At 35.3% G+C, this 15,966-nt stretch overlaps 1 protein-coding gene across 5 annotated transcripts in view; it reads left to right on the plus strand.

The window, feature by feature from the left end:
- The window catches only part of OSBPL8 (oxysterol binding protein like 8), a 166,853-nt gene that overhangs the window by 110,520 nt on the left and 40,367 nt on the right, over positions 1-15,966 (plus strand). For all 5 annotated transcript variants that reach the window (XM_070370980.1, XM_070370982.1, XM_070370981.1 and 2 more), the window contains one exon: positions 10,171-10,241. In XM_070370980.1, the coding sequence (XP_070227081.1) occupies positions 10,171-10,241 (71 nt within the window). The remainder of the gene's footprint in view (positions 1-10,170; positions 10,242-15,966) is intronic.

Below are 15,966 nucleotides of genomic sequence, written 5' to 3' on the forward strand. Positions count from 1 at the left end.
TTCTCAATTCTCCCAAGAATATGGTGCATGGCAACAGCTATAATAGATACATAGGAGAAAAGAGTTAATTCATTTTAAAGAGTGGATGTTTTAGTTCATTAAGCTCAATTCTATTGTAGAACCCTAGGTAAGAATGATTATTCTAGTAAATTCTTTAAAAACATGCATGGAAAGTAAATTTTTAAGACCCTGCATATCTAAAAATATTTTATTTTACCCTAATATGTAATTGATAATTAGACTGGATATGTACTTCTGAATTGGAAGTCATTTTCCTTCTAGTTTTGAAGACATTGCCTATTTTTTTGTCCTGGTTTCAGTATTGCTGATACCAGTAGCTTGTCTGATTCCTAATCGTGGTGCTGTTAATTATCTGTAGAAGGATTTTTTGCTGCCATAGGGTTGGTTCTCAGTTTTTACCACTCATGTGTGGTTCAGCTTTCTTGAACCTGCAGGACAAGTGACAGCAAGTTCATCTCGTGCTTTCCAGGGCAAGTTATGTGTTGCTGTGTCCTCTCTTGGGTGCATACTTGTGGAATACACACCCACGCTTGTATATGCTTTTTTAAAAAAATACTCCACTCCTAGAAATTTTGTTGTGTTTTAGGAGAGAATACATTATTATGTCACTATCTTCATTCTACCATTTTAACCTGGAACCTTTCTTGATTTTCCATCTATTATCCTATTTGATGCTTATAACAGTCCTGTAATATAGATAATGTTATTAAAATTTTATAGATGAGGAAACAGAGACACAGAGAAGTTAAGTCAATGGCTCTAATGTATCCAACTAGGTTAGAACTAGGATTTGAACCCACGCAACTTTAATTTCAAATCCTGTTTAACCATTGCACTATAAATGCCTTTTGTGATGTTATATTCTTTATGCTTTAAGAGGTAGGCAACACTGTGAATTATTTATAAGTATTTCCCTGATGCCTATATTAAGTGGCAGTTTATATTTCATGACAAGGGAGAAAAGTAGGGGGAAAACTCCCAAACCCAAAACCTGTTATGGTTGTGGGTATCAACCATAAACCATTTTTATCACTAACTGATTTTAAAATGCCTTTGCCAAAGAAATAGTATGTACAGGAAATTAAGTTTGTTTAAATGTCCTTTCTTTTGAAGAGAAATAGTCTTAGATTTTGCGGGATGCTGTTGTGTATGAATGGAGAGCCAGCCTTGAAGTGTATGCATAATGAGGAAGGAGACGGAGATCTTACAGTAAGGCGCCTGTAAAAATGAACCACCAAGTCAGTTATAATTGAGCTGTTGTTGTCTAAGAAGGTGTGTTTCCAGGTTGAAAGAACTGTGGTTAGAAAAACCAGTCTAGGGTATAGAAAGAAAATAACTGACTTAAAGCTTTTTAACTTTAGTTAAGGTGTAAAGTAAATGGATTTTAATATAACTAGGAAAGTCTTCTTGGAATTTTAAAGATTAGATATAAAGAGATGACATACTGTATCATTTTGGCTAGAGGTACTTTCCTGTTAGATTTAATGATATGGGATCATCCTAGTCACTTAGTTTTAACCCAGAAAAAAAAAAGATATTTATATTTGTTACTGTGATAATAAAATTGTATTTTTTAATTAAGATTTTTAAGTGGAAAATATTCATTGGTTGATTATATGTTTTGAAAAGTTTAAATGTAATGAGGAACTATAGCATCTCTTTTCAGAGAAACATATTGGAGATACAGCATTATTAGTGGTATCCTTTTAATCTTTTGTGTTAATGGTTTGCATTAGCAGTGTCTTAATGACACGTGTATCTCTACTAGAGGTAAAATTTAAATGTTTATTCTCTGCGTTACCCATTGGAATCCATCAAAAATGTACTTGAAAGAATATCTTCCCTTATGAATTCTTAATCATAGCTAAAGCAAGCAGTAGATTAGATATAAATCTAGAAGCTTCAGGAAAGATAAACAAGTGTTATATCCATTTTTAAAGTAAGCAAAAACTGGAAAGCATCGGAAGACGTGGGAAGTGTGGCAGATACTATAAAAGTATAATGAGTATGAGAAGAGGATTGCGTTATTTTGAGAAGAGAGAAACTGAGTTTATTATTTCATCTGAATCTCTAAGTATTGATCTTGCTTTTGTTTTACTAAGGCAGTAATTCGGTGCAGGGCATTACTTGTTTGATAAAAAGGTAAAACAGTGGAATAGCCTTCCTTATTTTTCAGCTCATTTCTTTTAAAACACCCAGCAGCATGGCTTAATGCCTTTTCTGTCAGCCTCTATCTGTTTATTGCTGATTTGACGGTCTCTGGTCCTTCTCCTTTGCTGTTAAATGTGTGTGTCCTTTGTTTGTGCTGGTGGGTTCGCTGTATTTAGATGTGAAGAAAAGCCTGTTATTGCCATACTGGTCTAATTAGCCTTCTGGGTGAGGGTATACATTACATAGGCCTTTTAAGCCATGAAAGAAGACAGCTCACAACAACGTAGGTTTTCTTCCTGTACTGTGGTTTCGCCTGTTTTATTTCCTCCACGAATTGATGGCCGAAAGCTTGTCCGGAACGCTTCATTTGGAGGATACAATGAACTTTCTCCTTCTTTGCCAGGTTGGTTTGTTTAATCTTGCATTCTTTTCTTAATTTCTTATAGACTTTTCATTAAAATAAACTGGACATCTTAATGTCTTAAAGCTGCTTTCTTTTAAACAAAACAATTCTATAATGAAAGGTTAGATTTTAGTAACTGCTACTATATGGCTTGGCTTTCCATATTTTCTTTTACAGTCTCCTTATGCTTGAACTTGAAAGCTAATGATTCAGTGAAGTATGAATCTTGAGTGCTTATAGCATGAGTTTTTACTTTAATTATTGAAATTAATATTATAACCCTTTGATAAAAATAAAGCCCTTTGTAGATTTGAGATAAAATTCTATAAATAAACCAGTTGTTCTGAGGTTTCTGCAAATGAAACCCACATATTTAATATTAATATTTGTTTGACTATTCTCAAGCAAAATAGTAACTGTGAAAATTGACGTTTAGTTTATGCTTTAATAGATTAAGTCCTGACTAACATGAAGTTATCTGTGTAATTTAATTTTTGAAATGCCTTACTTCATGTTGTTAAATGTGTTTATGTATGATCAGTTTTTGCTTAGAAAATGTTATTTTTAGGGCAAAATTTATTAAATGAAATTAGACATTTGACACCTATGACTTAGACGTTAAACAGTTGGTCAATGAGATGTAGCTGTTAACTGATCTTTTATTGTTTGAAAAAGATTTATTGTAGAAAATATTTGGATGTAGATGTTAAGATATAAGCAATCTTTGTTTTCTTTTCAGAATATTAAACTGCTACATAATCATATCTACTCTTTTAAAGTTATATTTTTCTTTTAAAATAAAAATGTTCTTTTAATCCTCATGACAAATATTGATTGAACTGGTGCTTGTTTTAATTGTTTATGTATTTTCTGACACTCATTTTGTGAAATTTGAATTATATTTTCATTTTTCACACTAGCCTTTCTTCTTAGCTTTTTGTGAATACTCATGCTGATAGGTAGGACATACATTCTCTTGAGATACAGTGTTACTTGGACAATTAAATAAATTATTATAAATTCACTGACTTCATTTTCTTTTCTAACAATGTTTTGAAAAGTATTGGAAACCATAGTCCTGAACTGTTGCCTGAGTAACATAAGCTTTAAACAGCATTCATAGTCCGTATTTAGTCTTCTTAGTGTAGCGTGGCTGCTATCATGTTTCTTTCTTAACGTTCTCACAGTGCTGTAAATTTTACTATTTGTCTTTGTTTAGAAGTGACTGAAAATACAACAAACAAGTTTTTAATGTGGTTGAATACTTACTTGCTTTTTCAATGTTGACTTAGCTCCATTTCTGGATTTGGCTCCTTGTTTTTCTTTTTTTAAGCCAGCAAGCTTGCTGGCACATGTTTGCTGACCTTCATGCTATGAGTCTACTTAATGTAGAGAATAATCAGGTGACCTTACTTAACAATAGAAAACGTTTTAGAAGTTTGGTTTTTACTTCATTTAATTTAAGACAGAGTTGTGAGTTTCTCTTGTCAAAGAGAATATTGAAGGTCATCCAGATAGATTTCTTTTAGTGGAAAAGTAGATGTTTGGCTTTGTTTTCTAATTCTTGAAATAGATAAGGTCATATTCATAAGGATGCTTCCATAGTCCTCTTAATGCAACTAACAATAATATTAAAACAAAAGCGCTTTCTAATATGTTTTATCAGCTAGGTAGAATAGTTGAATAGAATTAGGTACTACAAAGAAGTGGCTTTTTTAAGTTAAAAGTAAAAAATATAATTTTTTCTGGGACATTTTGTTTTTATCTGACATCATTAGAGAAAGAGAGGTTATACATTAGTGATATTTAAAGATAGCTTTGTTTGTTTTACTGGTTTGACCACAACCCTTTTTCGTTTTCATTTTCCTTAGGAAAATCCACCCGCCCTTTTTTTTTTTTTTGGTCACTTCTACCTTAAGGAACAAATTGGTATGACCTTTTTCTGTATGATAGAGTTATAAAATAGAATGGTACCCTTTGTCCATGTACCCAGAAATTGAAATAAACTTTGAACAAAGAAATTTACAGACACTCTGTAGAAGCTTTAGTATATAGTTAGATCTTTTTAGTATATTTTGACTTCTCTGAATTTTTTTTCTTGTACAATTTCTTAATTCTTGGCTGTGTTCAATTTAGTTAATGCAGTAATTCTATATTTGTAAATATTTACTGAATCTACATTTTTAGATACTGTGTATGTAATCTGATTTTAACAAGGCTGAAGCAGTATAAAACTTGCTTTATTATATCTAAACGTTATTGAACCAATTTTTAATGAGGTATATAAAAAGTTATATCTTATCAGTGATGATAGCATTTTTCATCTGTTAATAAGAATTTAGGGACAGTGTACTAATTTATTCAGGAATCACATTCCATTGAATTAGTAGGAAAAAGTTTTACTACTATATTACTGGAAAATATCTTCTGCTATTTTCCCACAGATTTAGGGAAGACTTTCTTAAGACCCAAAAGCACTAACTGTTAAAAGAATGAGGTTGCTACATTTGGCAGTGTTCAAATTAAGAGACATTCATCTAAAGAGACCATGCAGAGAATTAAAAGACAAGCCATAGAGTGGGGAGATATTTGTAATAAATATAACTGGCAAAGAACCAATATTTGGGAAACATTATGAATTCCTATATAAATCAAGAAAAAGTACAGAGTTTTTTTTTTTTTAATGTACTGAAGAGTTTCTTCACAAAGAGAAAATTAAAATGGTAATATATGAGATAGTACTCAATATCATTAGTGATCAGGAACACACTAACTAAAGCCTCACTGATTTACCATTGACACACCCAACAGATTGGCAAAAATAATAAAAAATTTGTCAATATTGATGTTACCATGGATGTGGGAAAAGGAGAACTATCATACAGTGTTGGGGGAAAATAAACAAATGGTAAACAATTTGGTGTTCTTAAAGACGCACGTACACTCAGGCCTAGGAGTTCTGCTTCTGGTTTAACCCTTAGAGATACTCATGGATATACTGGGATGCGTTGCCAACAATATTTGTATCACCTATATTTGTAAGAGGAACAAACTAGAAACAACACAAGCAGATGGATAAATAGTGATATAGTCATGCAATAGGATTCTAATCAGCAGTGAAAATGCATGAAATACCAGTTGTGGCATGCTGGTACATAATCGTAAAAGTCAAAGTAGTTATTTCTGAGGGAAAGAAGAGTAGATAGGGTCAAGAATGGCATGGAGCGGCGTAGGGGGTGGTTCTCACAGGATGGTGACAATTCTGTAATTCTTGATTTGGGTGGTGGTTATGCAGATAGTTTTTGTATATATTAAATTATGCTTTATGTATGTTTCTGAAGTATGCGTTTTTCACATATTTTAAAAAGCCACTGCATGTAAAAGTAGAGTCCATTTTTATTCATCTTTGGATCAGTTTATCAAAATTTGAATGGATGAATAAGAAGCGAGACCCTTCTTTTCAGGAACTCCCAGTCAAGTATGGGACGTGAACGTGAGAACAGGCAATTGAAATATTTTGCGATAAATAGAGTAGTGCAAGTGTACCAAGTGCTGCGTCTCAGGGGAGACAGCTAGCTGTGTTTATGCAGTCTAAACACGGCCTCCCGGAAGACGCTGGCCTTGAGTCTCGAGAAGCACTCTGACATTCTAGAACACCATGAATTTTAAAGTTAGATCTAAGTTTAAATTAGCGCTGATACTGTCACCTATTGACATTTGTCACGTTACTTAATTTCTGTAAGCCTCAGTTTTTTCAGTTATATAGAATATACCTGATATGTGAGGGGGGCTGGATTTTAAAGATTAGGAGTAAATTATCAAAGTGTCTTAAAATTGCAAGTGTTCCTACAAATGGATATTGGTTGCTGTATTGTTTTCATTAATATTATGTTAATTATCTTCTTAATTATCATGGTTATGGATGAATCAGAATCGCCCAGAGCAGGATATGTTAAAGGGGTATAGAGTAAGAAAGGATGCCATAGCAAGAGCGGTCTAATAAATTAGAAGATTAAGGAAAGAGTGTGGTGCCGGTAGTAAAAAACTCATCTGCAGGAGACACAAGAGGCACTGGTTCAGTCCCTGCATCAGGAAGATCCCCTGGAAGAGGAAATGGCAACCCACTCCGGTATTCTTCCCTGGAGAATCCCGTGGACAGAGGAGCCTGGTGGGCTACAGTTCATCGGGCTGCAAAGAATCAGACATGACCAAAGCGACCTAGTAGAGCACATATGAATTTTTTAAAAAATTATCAAGGCGTAACCTACACATAGTTCATTCACAACTTTTTGAATTTTTAGTTATGTATCTACTCCAGTATTCTTGCCTGGAGAACCCCCAGAGGACTCTGGCAGGCTGTAGTTCGTGGGGTCACAAAGAGTCGGATGTGACTGAGCAACCAAGCACAGCGCAGCACTCAGCCACGTGTGTGACCACGCCCCAGGTCCCCAGAAAACTTTCTCAGGCCCAGCCCAAGTCAGTTCCCTCCTGCAACAAAGTCAACCACTGTTCCAGCCTCTACCACCATAGGTTAGGTTTGCTCGTTGTTGTTTATCCTGCTGAGGCGTGTCCGACTCCTGTGACCCCGTGGACTGTAGCCTGTCAGGCTCCTCTGCCCGTGGTATTTTCCAGGTAAGAGTCCTGGAGTGGGTTGCCATTTCCTTCTCCTGCTAGTTCCTGACCTTTATATAAATGGAATCATATGGTATGTGCTTTTTTTTTTTGGTGGCGAGAGGTGGCTCTTTTCACTCGGTGTTCTGTTTGTTGTTTTAGGTAGTGGTGATTGGTTCTTCTTCACTGATGTTTATCTTTCCATTGTGTGACTGTAGCATAAGGGATTCATTTATTCTACTATTAATAGTCGTTTGAGTTGGCTCCAGATTTTGCTATTATGAATAGAACTGTTGTGAACATTTTGTACCTGTCTTTTAATGACCGTGTAACGCATTCATCTCTGTTTAGTACATCTAGGATCAGAATTGCTCTGTTCTAGAATATGAGTACTTTTAACTTTAGCAGATATTGTAAAATAGCTTTCCAAAGTGATTATGCCATTCTCATCAGTAGTGAATAGAGTTCCAGTTGTGCCATAGTCTTATCTGTATTTGGATGCTCCTAGTCCTTTTAATCTTAGCCATTTGGGTGGGGATGTAGGTTTCTATCTTGTGGTAGCAGTGAGGAGGATAGTAGGAAGAGAATTTACTGCCTGATATCACTAATGAGCAAACTTGGTAAAAGTCATGAACTGAAACTGTTCTGCATTTTACTGATAATGGTCAGTAATGTATTGTGTGCTGTGTGCCATGCTCAGTCGCTTCAGTCATGTCTGACTCTTTGTGACCCTGTGGAATCTAGCCCACCAGCCCCCTCTATCTGTGGGATTCTCCAGGCAAGAATGCTGGAGTGGATTGCCATGCCTTCCTCCAGGGGATCTTCCTGACCCAGGGATCGAACCTGGATCTCTTATGTCTCCTGCATTGCAGGTGGACTTTTTACTGCTGAGCCAGGGGGGAAACCCATGCATTTTATTGATAACGGTCAATAATGTATTATAGGCTTCAGGATTTTATTTATAAATGTCACAATAAAAAAATACAGTTAAATAATATGGAAGTCATCAGGGCCACCTTTTAAAATAATGATTTGCAAGTTTGAGGTATAGAAAATCTTTTAAAATGGTATTCATTTATTGGTCTGACATAACCTAGGTTTATGAGTGACCTATTCTTTTTGTATTTTGGGGGATTTTTATTTAGTCTTGTTTTTGTGTGTCCTTTTCCAGTATTTGAAACTTTCTGCAAGACATATTTGCATGTTCAAAAAAAGTCTATTCAGATTTATAACTTTGTTTTAATTTCCTGTTCTGTTGTTAAAATAATATGTGAATATAGATACAGTGAAGTAGCCATTTTATTAGTCTAATAAATGCATTGATATACATTTATCGGAAGCCAAAACCACACTGGAGAAATTGAATAGTCTTGTTCTTATGAAAATAAAGGAAGATATTATCTTTTTTCCATTCATAATTATATTTTTAGAAAATCTTTGTTCTTTTATACATATATTTAGATCTTTGAAATAATTAATGTTAATTCATTAATATTAAGAATTGCCTATGTTTATTACTCTGAATAAATATTTTTAGAATTTTTAAGCTGAATTATGTAACTTCGATTTGCTTTACACTAAAGTTTCAAATTCTGGTAAGTTTCATTTAAAATTCCATGTTAGATTTAATAAGATTTTTTTTCCCCTCCTCAATTGTAAAATTGCCTGATCTTGCTCTGTACCAAAGATGGAGAAGGAAACAAAAAGATTTCTTTTTCATATTACCAAAAAAAAAAAAAATTTGGCAAAATCATTGAATTAAGAAAATAGAATGGATTTGTTTTAGCTAATATAAATCAAATAAATGGTCTCACTGATATGTTAGAAGTGATTTTTAAATGCTTCAGGCACTGATACTGCTGGTAACTTTTTAAGCACTGTTCTATGAATGATTATTTGTACATTTTTATATAGGCTTTATTGGACTCAGGACAAATGGTTGTAGAGAACAGTTAATGCTACTTGTCCACAAAAATAGACAGAGCTTCAATAAAATGGGCACTGCTCCACTTATGGCGGCCACACGAATCTCAGCATTAGCATTTCTCTGAATATACCCGTACAACACTAACTTGCTAACTGCTTTTGGCATAGTGCTGTATTGGCTTCCCTGGTGGCTAGGATGGTAAGGAATCTGCCTGCGATATAGGAGATCTGGATTCGATACCTGGGTCCGGAAGGTCCCCTGGAGAAGGGAATGGCAGCCCACTCCAGTATTCTTGCCTGGAGAATCCCATGAGGAGCCTGGCAGGCTATAGTCCCTGGGCTCTCAACAAGTTGGACACCACTGAGTGACTAACATGAATACATAGTGCTGTATTAATGTTACATGATTGGGAAGATGTGAGCATATATCCCAATGCACTCATATTTATCCTTTTAGAATTTCTATAACAGTAGTCAGTGCCAATGATAATATTAAGGATCAATGTTAATTGAATATATACTGTGCACAAATGCTATGCTAATTGCTTTCTAGGCATCCTTATTTAATTCTCACGGTAAGCACATTATTAGATTTTTTTTTTAAAAGTCTGTCCTTCAATTCAGATTCATTTCCCTAGTCTTCTTTTATCACCAATTCTGGAGTTGTTTTCCAGTTTGACAAGGGGCATGAAAAGTATGTTGGGTTGGCTCTTTGTTAGAAAACAACTAACTGAAATAAACATTCTGTGAGCACTGAATTCATTCCAAGTGAATGAGCAGAGAAAAGAGGTATTTATCTTAAGTTGATGGGTTCAGGGAAAGACACCAGTACCTCTGTAAGCCTTGATTTATTCTAAAGAATTACTAGAGATGACCCCTTAGTAGTCTTTAAACTATAATAGTTTAAAACTGTATGTTGAATCTAGGTTTCTTGCACTGATATATATCAAATATTGTATAATGTATATTTGAAATTGAATAACTTATGTGTATCTGCTTTTTATTGCCTGTATATGTTCAAATGTGGTAATACTGAAATAATGACTATGTTTTTAAAGGTTTTGAAAGAGGAAAGGAAGACATTTCTCAAAATAAGGATGAATCTTCACTTTCTATGTCAAAGAGCAAGGTAAGCATATTGTCCTCAAGTATATGATCATAATATTTTTCTAATATTTAAGATGAGTGGACTAACACCAAAATCTTACCAGATTTTTACAGGATGTGTTCATGTTGGTATATCTAAACCAGGTAGTATTTATGAGAAAAGGAACATTCCCCTGGGGCTGGTTTAGGAGCGTTGGTTATTCGGAAATACAGCCGATTGGTAATCAGGCTTCTCTCCTGAGTGATACTGTTGTGGTATGTCTGCCACAGCACACATCTCAGACTTAAGTCTGAGGCTTCCATCTGGAGAAACAGTCAGGTTTCTTTTTTTTTTTTAAGTTTTAAGTGTTTTGGGTTCATTCAAATGACTATCAAAAACATGTACATTTTAACAGTTAAAGACCAAATATCTTTTACTATAGCAGCATGCAACTGAAAGACAGTTTCTTAGAATAAGACAGAGTTCCCTAAATTAGTAGTTTTCAAATTGGGTACTTGTATATACTCTTGGGCTTTCCTAGTAGCTCAAATGGTAAAGCATCTGACTGCAATGCAGGAGACCCGGGTTCGATCCCTGGGTCGGGAAGATCCCCTGGAGAAGGAAATGGCAACTCACTCCAGTATCCTTGCCTGGAAAATCCCATGGACAGAAGAGCCTGGCAGGCTGTACAGTCCATGGGGTCACAAAGAGTCGGACACGACTGAGCAACTAACACATATATTCTTAGGTCTGTTGAGAATTTTTTCTCTAAGAGTACTATTCAAATTTGAGAAGTACTGGATGATGCATAGGCTTTCCTATGGGTTTGTAATTCACTAGATTTTCTATAATTTGTCAATGGATTTGACTTTTGACTTATTTCTGGTCAGGTTTAGTAGCAGAAGAAGCTTTTTTGTTTATGGACTCAAACTTCAATAACTGTAAGAAAATCTGTTTCTTAAGCTAGTGAATTCTCTGCTGTTCTTAGAATAGGCTTTGCTTGTAAAACCAGACATTTTTTGTTCCATTCTTGAGAGTGGTTGAGTCAGAGGATTCCATGATGTTTTATACAAATTTTATTCACATTTAACTTTTCATTACATAAAAGTCCATCCTATATTTAATATGGGTAAAAGTATATAAGGAGAGTTTAGTGTCATACTTTGATGTATAAAATACAAAGAGAAACACATGAGAAATGCCTTAATCATTTTATATAAGATGCGTAATTAACAAGGCTTCCCTGGTGGCTCAGAGGTTAAAGCATCTGCCTGCAATGCAGGAGACCTGGGTTCGATCCCTGGGTCGGGAAGATTCCCCTGGAGAAGGAAATGGCAACCCACTCCAGTATTCTTGCCTGGAGAATCCCATGGACGGAGGAGCCTGGCGGGCTACACAGTCCACAGGGTCGCAAAGAGTTGGACACGACTGAGTGACTTCACTTTCACTTTCACTTAACAAGGAGGTAGTTTGTCTTGGTTCTGCCATGGTTCGAAATGCAGTGAAATTTATGGAATTTTAAAAACCTATTTTCAAGCAGTTAATACGAGCATTGGTGAATGTATGTTTAATTGGTATTCCTACTCAGAAGCCTAAACTCCGGCCCTACCTGCCACAGCCTCCTAGTCTCTAAACAGGAGAATGAGGGAGGAGCGGAAGGGGTCGGAAGGAGAGGGAGCATGGAAAGGGAAGCAGTGCGGATTAATGAAAAACAAGGAAACTAGACTGCACCTTGAGTGTAATAGCACCGAATTGTATATGAACTTTAAGTAAAATTAGAAATTTGGTTCCTCAGTTGCACAAGCCACATCTCAATAACTCACTAGCCATATGTGGCTAGTGGCTACCATATTTAACCACTCAGATATAGAATATTGCTGTTATTCAGAAAGGTCTACTGGACACCAAGCACCGACTACCTTAAGGTTAAAAAAGTGACTTTGAATCTTGATTGTCATACGTTGCCTATGATTTCTTAGATGCTAATTACAATGATATTAATAACTAGTTTGTATTAAGAGCTTGCTAAGTGTCATTTTAACTCTTAACAATACTAGAAGACAGGTATTATTGGCCCCATTTTATAAATGAAGCTTAGAGAAGTTAGATAGCTCTCCAAGGGTCAAAGTGTTAGAGCTAGAATTCACAGTGGCTTCAGTTTTCTTCTCTGTACAAGGGAGATAAAATCTAACTCACAGATTGTGATACTGTAAGTGCCTGACAAAGTACCTGGTTAATAATAGGTATTTGAGAACTCATTTTTCTTCCTTTGAATAAAGAGCTACAGTGAATGAATGGGCTTCTTGGTGTGGTAACTATTTAGTGTAAGTAAAATTGTACTCGTTCTGTTTTCCAAGAGCTGAATCTTATTGATTCTTAATCTCAGTTTATTCTGTTACCTTAAGAGATACAGTCACTAGCTTGTCTTTGAATAGTTTAACATATATCCTACTGTATTACTTTTTGGAAGAATCCTAAAATGTATGCATTTATATCAAGCCTTATTTTCATGGAATTATGAAGATTTTGTTCTTACCCAAGTAACTTTGGAAAACAAAATCTTGTTATTCCTTCTATGATTGATCTGTATAACTGAGGCCATTAAATAATTTTAACTTTATACTTTTATGAATTTGATGCAAAAGTATCAATACTGTCATTTAGGTCATTGATTTTGCAGTTAAGTGTTATTTCTTAAAAATACATAATTGAGACCAATAGGCACAACCCTTCTTTACCTCAGCCCCCACCATTTTAGAAATAAAAGCAGTTCCTGTTTCTTATGCATCCTGTAAATGAGTGAATTGAAGAAGGCAGTTAATCAGATCATCTCTTCTTCCTTTTAGCATTTTTAAATAAATTTTTAATTGTCTATCTCAATGTAAGGAATTACGAGCATGAATAATATTTCTAGTGGGATAAAAGGAATCCTATTACAAGGATAAGGAGTTTCTGAGCTGAGATCTTTTGACTTGATTCTCCAGTCATCAGTCTCCTTGCCTGTAGGTTTGCTAAGTCATCTATCACTTGCTGTAAAAAATATGTTTACCTGGATATTAAAAAAATACCTTTCCAAATCAAAATATCTGATAGAATCATAGTAACATCATAATTGCTATTGTTCTTATGTCTACAGTATTTTAGTTTTCAAAGCAAGTTGAAAGTATTCCAGTTATGTTAATGTTCCATTTATCTGAAGATTATATTTCTGTCAACACTTGCAGTCTAGGAGATAGTCACAAATCTGAAACACAATACATATCAAGTACTGTGTTAAACACGTGCACACCGCCTCATTACCAAAGCAGCGCTAGGAGTTAGTAGGAATATCCTTATTTTATAAATAAGGCAATTAAGACTGGAAGAGAATATCTTCCCATAGTCACACAGCCCATAACGTGTCGTCATTAAGACAGTGGTCAGTAAGGTTATCAAAGAAGGAAACTTAGTTTAATAAAATATTTCCAATAAAAACAGATTATGATTCTTGATATTTAAAAGATAACTTGTTGGTTCATGAGACTTAGTATTACGTTGAAAAGAATATAGAACTTGGTCACTGGATTTCTTTTCTTTCCCCCAAACTAGCTACACTGTTTGGCAGGATTTTTTGAAGTACGTGTGCTGTCATTTAGCAAGCTCTTGGTGTAGCCATTTGGCCTACTGGTCCCTTAGATACCAGAATCATTTAGGAACCTCCAAGCCAGTCTTGCCATGTCTAGGGAAATAGATTTCCTGTTGTTCATAAAGACAAGTCTTAAATTTGAGTCTGAGATTCTATATGAATAGTTGTAAAAAGATGAGCAATAAATGTGGTGAGAGGGCTAAGAGCATGAGACTGAGAATTAGGCACACCAGAGTCCAAATCCCAGATCATCTGTTTATGGCTCTGTGACTTTGGAAAGTTATTTAATCTGTTAGTCTTAGTTTCCTGATTAGCAGAAGAAACGACTACTGTCTCATAAGGTGGCTTTGAGGATTAAAAGAGGCAGAACACATAAAGTATTTATTACAGTACTTGGTAAAGAGTCAAACAACCGTTCATTTTCACTAACTTTTAAGTTAACACTATGGAAATTCTTTATTTAATAATATCTAAAAAGTACATTATAATATACATTTTCCTATTAAGCTGTGGGACATAGAAACCATTATATTCCTCTGACAGTAGCTGTGTCATCTTTGAGTTTCCAGCAGCAAGGAGAGGACAGAGACCTATTAGGCTTGATGACTTTTGTGAAATGGTTTTGATATCACAGTATATCTTGTCATCATGAAAGTAAGCCGTGTAATGTTTCAAGTGCAGTTCTCAAAGGAGTAACTTTAACAAAAATTTAATTAGGTTAATCCCCACCTTCTACATTGAGTGTAGTTTACAGTTCCCTTCCAGTTCAGCCACTTATTTTACCATCAGCATAATAGTTCGTATTTTGTACTAAATAGCAGAGGCATTTTTAAGAGAGATGAACTGCAAATGCTAGTTTCATTTTGATAATTCCGAAGGTATTCATTGAGCCCTTGCTTTACTAAGTTACTTCCAGGCAAGAGTACTGGAGTGGGGTGCCATTGCCTTCTCCCCTAAGTTACTTCAGTTGTGTCCAACTCTTCACGACCTTATGGCCCATAGCCTGCCAGGCTCCTCTGTCCATAGGATCCTCCAGACAAGAATACTGGAGTGGGTTGCCATGCCCTTCTCCAGGGGTTCTTCCTGACCCAGGGATCAAATCCAGGTCTCTTAAGTCTCCTGTATTAGCAAGTGGGTTCTTACCACTCACGCCACCTGCAAAGCCCAAATTACCCCAGGTGCTATCTTGCTGCAATGGTTGAATAAGCATGGTCCTTGTGTTCATGGATCTTAAAATTGAGTGAGGGAGTTTATTTCCCAGTGTTCTTCCTCCTTGATCACATCTAGTGATATTATACAGATCTGGCCATTTAAACACTTGAAAGCTACCATTTAAATCAAGTCCCATATACTTTCTTGGCCCTAGGAGTAATGCTGTGAACTTGAAGTACCTTCTACCTTGTCTAACAATAGATAAAAATGAAATTCATAGGACAGTGAAGGATTATGTTCAATTTTATTGTTCCAGTATTTATAGAAGCAGCTTTTAGTTTTATATTCTTCTACTCTGGTAGAAGAAAGTAGTCTCCTTGAAAGAGGACTGGATTAACAGCACTAGGTTCTGATCCCTGCTATTGATTGATTATTTAGAAAATCAATGTCCATGAGCCTCCCTTTCATGATTTGTAAAATGGAGATAAAACCACTTGTTATGCCTGTTTTTCAAGATTCTTACAAGGATCAAACTGAAATATCAAGTATAAGAAAAATCAGAAAACAAGTTTGAGGCGTTAATATTTATTTTTCGAGGCACTGGATAGTTAGAAAGAAGTGCTGGGAATTCTGTTTTTTAAACACTATACAAATGAGGGTATTTCAGTTCTAGTTCCTGAAGATGTTTGTATCTACTCCCTTTGAAGAAGGAGTAGTAACAGGGCAGTGTTTGCAGCAATTTGCTAGTTTTTTGGGTTTTAGAATATTTCAGTCTAAAAAATTGCACTGCTTTGGATATGCTTGTCCTGAGAATTATTTTGTATAAAATAACTATATTCTTTAGAAGTATTTTGAAAAACAGAATGCTGCTGCTGCTGCTAAGTCACATCAGTCGTGTCCGACTCTGTGCGACTCCATAGACGGCAGCCCACCAGGCTCCCCCGTCCCTGGAATTCTCCAGGCAAGAACACTGGAGTGGGTTGCCATTTC

This window comes from Bos mutus, chromosome 5 (assembly GCF_027580195.1).
Source record: "Bos mutus isolate GX-2022 chromosome 5, NWIPB_WYAK_1.1, whole genome shotgun sequence".
NCBI lineage: Eukaryota > Metazoa > Chordata > Mammalia > Artiodactyla > Bovidae > Bos > Bos mutus.